Source organism: Mangifera indica, chromosome 7, assembly GCF_011075055.1.
Source record: "Mangifera indica cultivar Alphonso chromosome 7, CATAS_Mindica_2.1, whole genome shotgun sequence".
In the NCBI taxonomy this organism is placed as follows: domain Eukaryota; kingdom Viridiplantae; phylum Streptophyta; class Magnoliopsida; order Sapindales; family Anacardiaceae; genus Mangifera; species Mangifera indica.
In genome coordinates, this window is record NC_058143.1 from 16,101,645 (window position 1) to 16,112,092 (window position 10,448).

Here is a 10,448-nt window from a genome sequence, read left to right on the forward strand (position 1 = left end):
TATTACTTTAATTGGCGCCAACCCTGCAAATCTGAATTCATCATTCTAATCCATACGAAAAATGATTCCTCATTAGGTCCTTTTTGTCTTTTAAGGGCAGAAAACTAACGACAAAAACACACCAATATAACATTGGCCCCGTTCAGTCAATTACAGGGAAGAAGTTTCCTAAGATAGAAAGATTATGGTAAAAACAAAAGCAATTCCAACCGAGGAAGAACTTTTTCAACATACATCATCGTGATACAGATTTCTTCTTCCTTTCCCTATCAACTTCACTTCAAACATTTCTATCAAGCTAAGAAAAAATAAACAGTTTGCAGTAAAACGCCTGCAAACTCAACCTCAGCTCCTCATCGAGCCCAAAGCAATGTGATTGTTGTTGGTTGCATTATGCTAGTCGTTGCTTCCACCAATTTGACTCTTTCCTCCACAAATAGCGCCCAGCTCATTCTTTCCATCACACAGGTTATCACAAATTCTCCACTAGAAACAATGAGAATCACATACATTACCCGAAATGGCCACATCATGAGGTGTACTCAAAAGGTGCCGGCGGTTGAGGTTCTTCGTCAACAGCCATGGCAGAAGCAGAACCTTGTTGTCCTGTAGCTGAGGCACCAGCAGTTGATTGTGTGGATGAAGGTGCATCTGTCAGAGACAGCACCTCAGGTTCAGTAGGACGCAAGTCCCTCAGGAGAACAAACCCTGAAGGTGCTGACTTAACTGGCAAATATCTGCTGTCTTCAAGAAATTTGATGAACTTCTCCTGAGCAGGAACCACCCTTGCTGGGTTGGTCAAAAGTTCAAAAGATGGCTCAGGCTCTGCTTTCTTCTCCTGTGGCGTATCAACCTACCAAGATCCAGTAACAATATTGTCAAGAAATATTGCCGTAATTTCTTTATTCAAATAAATTAAATTTACTGAAAACTAATAATGCAGAAAATCCCAAAACTGTACCTGCATAGATTCCCCTTCTTTTTCACTAGATGATTTTCCTTTTCCAGCCGCATCAGTCTTTTCATTATTGGCTTTCTCTTTCTGCTCTGCTTCCTTCTTTGCCCTAGCTTTGGCCTTTGCTGATGTTGACAGAACAGCAGTGGGAAGTTTTACAGCTGATGTAGTGGTAGGTACAGTAGTTGGTTTTGGATACTCAAACAAGGAAGGTTTGGCATGTGATAAGAATTCAAACTTGGGAACTTTCAAGTCGTAGTTCAGTCCAATAAGAGCTGTTGGTGAGAACGACAAACTAATGAAATATATAAGGGGATACCAATACCAAAATTGGCTGAAAACAGCAAGACCGACAACTGCAGTAATTTTATCATGTTTTGTCTTGGAAAGTAATTTAATGGTTACATTCCTTCCACCAGCATCAAGAATTCCAGAGGCCAAGATTGCTCCCATCTTGCTCATGGTATCTTCATGCTTATCAAGAATTATTTTTTCCAATTGTCGCCTAAGAAAAAGTAATATATGAGCAATATGAACTTATAAAAACGTGCAATACAAGTGCAAACCATGATACTTACCTAAAGGTTCCAACACGAGAATCACTGGCTTCATTAATCTGGACCATGACCATTGCCATAGCAATGAGGGCACCTTGACGAACAAAGTCAACCACATCTGATGTCAGAGGCTCTAGCAAAGATATAGCCTCAGTCAGGCCAGTACCAGCACAGGAAATGCCCACAGCAAGAGCCGCACCATATCGGACATGTGGATTGTAAGACTCAGATAGCAGAGAGACAATTCGAGGAGTCTGCGGTTTGACAAATTCAATGAGATACAAAAATTTAGTTTACCGTGATTGCTCCAACGACTTATCACCAATCCACAACCACACATGTATAGAAGAAAAAAGCCAGGGCACAAACAAAAAGATAAAGTATTATAATACACAAACACATAAATACAAAATATACACGAATCTGTGTTTTGTTAATATCAACACAAGAACTTATATTATCTAATTCCATTGACAATAACAAAATCAAACAGACAAACAGTTCCCTAGAAAAAGGTTCAAAACAAAAGATAAGAAAATACAAACCTGCTCTGGCTCAGAGTACAAGACAAACCCAAGTGCTAGAACAGCAGTCCTCCTAACATCATCACTCACATCTGACACCGCAAAGTGTAGCAGCTGGCGAATGGCCTTGTTGTTAGCCGTTCCACTGTAGGCCAATGCCAATGCATACATACCTCCATATCGCAGTATGGGATCTTGGTCTCGAGTCATCTGTTCAATTAACGTGTCTGCCTCTTCTTCCCTTCCATACACTGTAAGGGCAATGCCCAAAGCTAACCCCCTGTAGTATGATCAGATGAGCAATGAGTGGACACCATAGCTAAGTTAAGCTTCAGCCAATGCTGATATTGCAAACATCAGTTACCTAATGATCTTCTCATGCTGTGTCTCATGTGCATAAGCAAGCATCTCGCCTGCCTTCTCACTGGCAGTTCCAACCATAAGAAGACCCATACTGATGCCAGCAGCTTCACCGGCAACAGCACTGTCAGTATAAAGCACATTTTTTATATCATCATAAATATCTTCATCAGCAGTTCCTAGAGCTGCCAAGCCAAGACCTAAGCAGGCACCATGTTGAATAACCTGAAAATGGTTTCCAATTTTGTGATTCTTTTAAAGACAGTGGCCTTGCAGGCTGAAAAGAAAAATTAGATGCCATAGAACAGAAAATTTAGTACCTCCACACTAGTGCTGCGCAGGCTATCACGAAGGAATTGTTTAATGCCCTCACCATGGTTCGCATGAATGAGACCCAAGGCATAAAGAGCACCACCTTCTGAGTATGGACTGCCACCACCACCAGCCCCACCCGGGGGCAAGTAAGGTGCCATGAGTGACCTTCCCTGCTGCAGATGGCCTCTGTGAATAACACCTAACCCCGCAGTTGCACTAAACTTAGCCCAGTTAGTGGCTCTACTCAACCAGTCCTGACAATTGACATGAATCAGTAACATGAATTTATTATGAATAAATGTGGGCACATCACTGGCATGAACAAAGGCAAAACAACAATAGTTAAATAATTATTGTACCAAATTCTCCCTGAGAAAAGTATCCACAGTTGTTCCAGCATGCATAATAGCATTTGCATAAATTGTCGCACTGTGACATACACTATTTCTCATCTCAACTGACTGCTTTATTGTCTTTAGAATCAAAAGATCCGACCTAAAAACAAATACAACCGTAATGAAATTCCCTCTAACATTATTATGCATACAAACTCTACAAAAATATTTCCAATGGAAATCCACAATAGTGAAGGAACAAATGGGCTCACTTGTTATGACTGTATAAGAATTGCAGAGTCAATTGTATTGATGTCTCTCCAGACAAAATTCCCCTGATTTTGTTCAGTCTCTCTGCATAAATCACTTCTTTAGGATCTGTTTCCTGCACATTTGCATTAGAAGCAGAAGTTCCATCTGTCATTTGAACGTCCTCTGCAGCAGCAGTACTTTCATTTTGAGCAGGAGCTGATTGACTGGACTCTGAAGGTAGAGATTTAGGTACAGGAAGGTGATCTCTCACATTCAAGAGAAAAGCTTGGTGTTCATTTTCTACAAGGTCAAAGGCTATTTGAAATGCCAATAAAGCATCATCCTTATTTTCAGAATGAAGAAGCTTTTCCAATATGCTCACAACACCTTCAGGTTCATCCAAGAACATGAGACACTGACAGATACTCAAGTAATCTGGAGAAGGCAGCATTTGGTATACTTTAACAAGAAGACGAAGCACCTGCAGAAGAACCAAGGCATTTTTTAGAACATTCCAGAAAATACAGCCAAAAGTTTCATCTGTAAATAACTCTTCTTGGAAAATTCAGTTCAGACTCAAATTCAGTAAAGCAATATACCTTTTGGCAATCAATAGAACATATGATTCAATTGAATGAATTGCAACACACCAAGGAACCCACTACTAGAATCATACCAACAAGGATGCAAAAATTAAGACATTAGGAAATGTTCACAGCATAACATGAATAAATTGAAATTAAGAGGATGACACAAACATGAACTCATAAGTGTGAATGTGGTAGTGAAAAGACATGAATAATTACTAAACAATTCCTAATACATCATAATTCAAGAAATAAATTATCTCCTATGATATATCATAAATAATAGGCAAGAGTACATCCTCTGAAACCACTGAACAATTTCTCACCTCATGCCGATATTCTCTACGATTAACAAAGGAATGAGAGACATTAATGCAATACGACAAAGTCCCATGTACATTATCACTCCTTGTAATTGCTTCCTCAAGTTTATCCAGTCTTCGGCATTCAATTGCAATTCCCATAGCTTGCTGGTATTTTCCATCCGTAATACACCTACATGAAAGAATGTTTAACCAACTAGGAGAACTTCAAAGAGACAATAGATAAATAGGAAACATTAACATACTTATCCAGCATTCTTTCCACAATTGCCTCCAACCTAGGGTCCACATTTGCTCCTTCTTCATTCAATTCAGCTGCCTTTGACTTGATACTGGCATATTCATCTATAGCCTTAGCTGAGGATAGGAATCAAATCAAAACATTATGTCAATAAAAATGGTTTCAATAAAAGCTGAAACTGCAAAATCATGATAAATCATCAAAGGAACATTTTGGTTGACTTAACAAACGCCTATCTGTCCCACTCTTTCCTTTACAGGGATCAAAACAACAGAAAGTCTATAGTTATTCTCACCTAGAAGTGTATGAACATAATCAGAATCCTCTGAAACATCAAACAAGGAACCGGCTCCAAGGGCATATGACAAGGAATCATTGAGTTCGCCCAAGTAATAGAAAACCTGTGATAACAACAGTAGAATGCAAATAAGAAATGACCAGGGAAGTTAAAATTATATTGGTTCTACCCAACAAGAATAAAATTAGTTATAACCTTAGACACCAACAATGCAGCCAACTGCCTCTGATGCTGATCAAACTCTTCATCCTCATATAAACTTTCTCTGAATGAAAAAAGGAAAAAAATATTAGCATTGGCTGCCTGATTTATAATGTAAAACACGTCCTACCATGCTAGAAACTATATCAATATGCATACCCAGAGAAAAAGTAGTGTAACATTGTCACAATATAAAATTAACCTTAAAAATATTCACATTTCACCCTCAGAAAAACCAAACAGATCGAAAACGAACATTAAACATAAAGAGAGAACGCGAGAGAGAGAAAGGTGTACATTATAGGAACACTAGTGGAGATCTCGGGCCAGAACTGGTCAACGAAGCTGTTGAGATTAGAAAGCGCGTGCAATTTCAACGAGGGATGACTCTCGTTCAACATGGCCAGTAAGCCACCGGCCGAGCTCACCATCGTCGCCGCCATAGCGAGTAACCCTAGCGAAAACCCTTGGATTTGAGATGAATTATCGCCGATCAAAGGAAGCGAGCAACAAACAAGGATGACTTGGAAGAAGGGAAATCGAAATTTAAAACCCTAGCACAGAGCAAGCGTGAGAAAGTGTGGTAAAAGACTGAAAGACGTAGAAGGAAGAGAGAGGGTTAAATTAAAAATAAAATATTTGTTGGGAAATTTTTAATAGCGTAAACTTACCCAACACGTCAAGAATTCGTTGGAAACTTCACTAATGCACGACCTCTTTCGAAATTTTAAACTGTTGTTTTCGTAAAAATCTAATTTTAACATAAATGAGTAAATTAAATATTCCTATTAATTATTTTATTTATGATAGTAATATAATCAAATATGATCAAATTAAAGCGCGTATGAGTAAAAAAAATTAATAAAATATTAAAATTTTTATAAAAAAATTTTGAATTTAAAATTCTATCATATTTATGAAATTCTTTAATTAATTGTTCATTACAAAAAAGTTATGTCAAATTTATAAAATTTTCTAACTAATTACATACTAACGAAAAATATGATCAAACAATTTACATTATAATTACGATATGATTCCGTTGAATCACACCTTATTTAATGTCACGGCCAAAAAGTGTGATTTTGGTTATCGATATTATACGAGATTTATTTTGTAATTTACTTGCATATTTGAAATTACGATAATAATAATCACGGTGCACAATTATATTTATTTGAATATTATTTTCTTTACATTTAATATGGAGGCTTTTGCTTGCTAATGGAACTAAATTCTTAAATATTATGTTTACAATAATAATTATTATTATTATTCTTTATTGTTTTTATCATATTTCATTTTATTATACTTTATATTAAACCAAAATCATAATAAAATACAACATGTTGATTCATTTTATAGTAGTAATATATAATTTTATAAATAAATCATTTAATAAATATATTCTAAAAATACAACTGTATAAAAACTTTTCTCTTCATCCATAGATTTTCAACATTTTTCGTGTTGGTACAAATATTAGAAAATATCAACTTACCTCCTGCATATGTACAATATTTTTAACTAAAAATAATAATTTCAATTCAAAATGTGTCCTCTTCCCACTTCCCTACCCTAGATCTTTTTATATTAATATATCTATTTAAAATACTAATATATTTTATAATTTTAAATTATTTATATCTTTAAAATTTATTTAAGTTTTTATTGTGTATATTAAAAATGATTAATATATGATATTTGTGACATTTGAAATAGTAGATTGATTTTAATTTTACTTAATTTTATAATTTAATATATTTATATTATGTTTAGAAGGTATAGATAAGAGATTTTTCTGTGGATATTAGAAGATGATTTTTTTCTTACAAGGATGGAAAGGAGATAAGAAGAGAATTTTTCTTTGGGAGGGAAATGATAGAGAATTTTTGTCATTTCCGTAACAAAAACGAGGATTAATATCTCTATAGAGATTAAAATCCTTTTCCGGCTCCTCTCTGTTGTTATCTCTATTGTTAACCCTTTGTATAGGTAAAGTATAAGTTAACCTTTAATATTTTTCTATAAAGGAAAATATCATATCAGTTCTTTTTACTATCATTCTAAAGGTTGGATTACACATTAAACCTAAAAAATAACATTAAAAAAAATAATCATAATAATAAATAAACAACTATTGTATAAATAGGAATTTAAATTAATTTTCGTATAAATATTTAGGTATAATAAATTTTATTCTTTAATTTTAAAATTACCATCTTGAAATATGAGCTGGAGTCTGAAAATGACCCTTTTGAAACTTTGCAAGTTTGATGATGATGTTGGTTTATATGAATGATTAGAGTTTAGTTTAATTTATTGGCCAAACGACTATTTCCCACCCAAGGTTTAGCGTATTCTCAAATGTCCTCCTTTTAACTATGGAAACACCAAACACCCACTCATGGCCGGTTAGATTTAACAGAACCCTAACGCCTAAAAATTCTATCTCTTTTTGCCCCCCTAAACTTTAAAAACTAACATTTTTTCTCAGTCTAAGTTTTAAAAAACCGTAGTTTCACCCTAGGGTTTGGTTTTGAAATCTCCGGTGACTTCTCCGGCTCTGTTGCCGACGACATCTCCCTCCTAAAGCAACCTCTCCTTCCGACGATCTCTTTCCTCCCATTTGGAGGTCCGATCAACGCCCAGAGACGTCGTGGGAGACGAAGAACTTCGTCTTCCCAGACGAAGACGACGGCTCCGCGTCTTCTGGGAAGACGAAGAACTTCGTCTTCCCGACGAAGTTCTTCATCTCCCACGACGTCTCCGGACGCCGATCAGACCTCCAAATGGGAGGAAAGAGATCGTCGGAAGGAGAGGTTGCTTCGAGAGGGAGATGTCGTCGACAACGGAGTTGGAGAGGTCGCCGGAGATTTCAAAACCAAACCCTAGGGTGAAACTGCGGTTTTTTAAAACTTAGGCTGGAGGAAAATTTTAGTTTTTAAAGTTTAGGGGGACACAATTATATTCTATTTTAGTTTATTTTTAATATTATAGCAAAAATGACGATTTTACCCTTACCACCGTTAGGGTTTTGTTAAATCTAACCGGTCATGGGTGGGTGTTTGGTGTTTCCATAGTTAAAGGGGGGATATTTGAGAAAACGCTAAACCTTGGGTGGGAAATAGTCGTTTGGCCTTAATTTATTATTCCTTTGTTATGGTAACAAAATCTTCAACAATATTATTAATTTGTAAGAAAATATTTTATAAACATAATAGAAATTTAAATTTATATTATTTTTAAAAAAAAATTAATATTTAATTAGTTTTATTAATTTTAATGTTATAAGAAAATACTTTGATTAGATAAAATTATTATTAATTATTTTTCTTAAAAAAATAAATTGAAGGTTTGAATATATGAACTGAAGACTCAAAATAGGAAATCAACAAGTTCAACTACCAACTACCAACTACCAAACTCCTTCCTTCATTCTTCTTCTGCCCGCCATTTACAATGCGCCTCCTGTTTAGGTTGGTCAGCCAGCCCCGTTGTTTCTCTTTCATTTATATGCCTCACCCACCCACCTTTATTTCTCTTCTCTTCCTTAACTTTCCTTCCAACATTGCCAAAATGGTTGCTGCGGAAAAGCTGTTTACTTTGTCCCAAGTCTCTCAACACAACACCCCCAAAGATTGTTGGCTCATCATCAATGGCAAGGTCTTCTTTATTCTCCTTTCTTCACTTTGATCTTTTAGAATATGGCTCAATTTAACTTCTTTTCCTTTTGTGATTAACTGACATATATATATAAAATGTATGAACATTATTACTTTTAACATTTACACATTCACTTGCATTATGTTTAAGATAATTAAATTATCCCTGATCTGATTGGCTCTGTACCAGTGTTGTGATCTTCAATTGCTTTGGGTACTTCTGGTTCAATTAATTTGCAGTGCAACCCCTTCTTGATCTCTTTATTGATTTGAATAACTTAAATTGCAAATTTTCTAGTATTATGTGAGCAAAACATGTCAAAAAGCTACCCTCCATTGAAGTTTCTAATGAATTTCAGAATTTCAAGCAAAGTTTCTGAATGAGATTTTGCATTTTCTCATTGCCGCATGTGATTAAGCAAGAACACAAATAAAATTTTATATTCACTCTTAAAATGGCATTGATGAGTTGTTTTGTTGTGCTACTTTTGATTTAAATTGAGTTGTGTAAAGATACTGCTATTTTACTGGTTTGGTTATAATTTTGATATTGATTTTCATGGTAGTCTAAAATTCATAACCAATTAAAGTAAAGGTTCCCCATCTTTCATCTGTTTTCTATGCGAACAGTACGATGCATACTCATTTTTTAATACACAAATAAATACACACATAATATGTCATCATATGATTGAGTGTTATTTTATGTTTAATTCAAACAAGTGTGTACCCATTTATATATCCAAAGTGGGTAAACATAGTTTTCTTCTTTCTATGCAACATCTTCATGTAATTTGTTATACCCCATTTTCAGTGCAATTAAGTAAATAGATATATAGTATATATGCATTCTTCCTAGGCAAGATTCTAACCAAAAAAAAAAACATAAATAAGAATTATACATCAGAAATTACTGCCACAACTAGCAGTATGAAGCTTTGGATGACAGTCAGTCCTTTGTAGGTTGTCAAATTGTGTTCTCCCAAACTTGTGCCATTGTATTGAAACCCTCTTGGATATAACATTTTTCTGGTTTTACTTTTTAGTTAATTAAATTTCAATGTGGGGCTTATCTAATATACAGGAGCATAATACCAAAATAGATGTCAATGCTAATATGGCTTTTCTATGAAAAAGGAAAAAGTAAAATGGTGAAGTGTGTAAGAAACTGAAGGGCCATACATCTTTGTTGTAATATATTTCATCTTTGCTGTAATGAATGTTTGAAACAGGTGTATGATGTGACCAAGTTCTTGGAAGACCATCCTGGTGGCGATGAAGTATTGTTGTCGGCAACAGGTATATCCTCACTAGTGTTTGCTTCAAGTGACTCTACATAGTTATATTTCTATAATTTCGTCATATATAGAAACTGCAACCTTATGAAGTGTGAATCTGCATGTTTCCAGGAAAAGATGCCACTGATGACTTTGAGGATGTGGGTCATAGCTCTAGCGCCAAAGAATCGATGGCTGAGTTCTATGTCGGAGAGATAGATGCATCGACCATACCAACAAAGAAGACTTATACACCTCCAAAGCAGCCTCAATACAATCAGGACAAGACATCAGAGTTCATTGTTAAGCTTCTCCAGTTTCTAGTTCCCATTGCAATCTTGGCTTTGGCTGTTGGCATCCGCATCTATACAAAATAAAATTAAGTTTCTCAATTATGCTTCTGGTACCAGACAATTGGTGTCTTATTATAAGACTGCGTTGTTTTTCTCTCTGTGTTGTATTGATGTTGTTTGCATCTTGGGATGGTAGTTCAGTGGTCCTGCTAGTAGTTGTGCTTCTGCTGATTTGTTGCCAAAAATGGATATAATTTACAACTTA

At 35.3% G+C, this 10,448-nt stretch overlaps 2 protein-coding genes across 2 annotated transcripts; one reads left to right on the forward strand and one right to left on the reverse strand.

Moving 5' to 3' along the window:
* Positions 1–53: 53 nt before the first annotated feature.
* LOC123220913 (26S proteasome non-ATPase regulatory subunit 1 homolog A) lies at positions 54–5,559 on the reverse strand. The gene is made up of 13 exons (XM_044643515.1): positions 5,246–5,559; positions 4,943–5,012; positions 4,745–4,850; positions 4,454–4,565; positions 4,212–4,380; positions 3,319–3,779; positions 3,071–3,206; positions 2,717–2,965; positions 2,401–2,621; positions 2,058–2,316; positions 1,534–1,766; positions 962–1,460; positions 54–853 (listed from the first exon to the last, which is right to left on the reverse strand). The coding sequence occupies exons 1-13, from the start codon at positions 5,389–5,391 to the stop codon at positions 530–532; spliced, it is 2,985 nt and encodes a 994-aa protein (XP_044499450.1). The 5' UTR covers positions 5,392–5,559; the 3' UTR covers positions 54–529.
* Positions 5,560–8,414: 2,855 nt separating this feature from the next.
* Positions 8,415–10,448, forward strand: LOC123220376 (cytochrome b5-like). The gene is made up of 3 exons (XM_044642579.1): positions 8,415–8,614; positions 9,846–9,912; positions 10,023–10,448. Exons 1-3 carry the CDS (start codon positions 8,465–8,467, stop codon positions 10,265–10,267), a joined length of 462 nt encoding a protein of 153 aa, XP_044498514.1. The 5' UTR covers positions 8,415–8,464; the 3' UTR covers positions 10,268–10,448.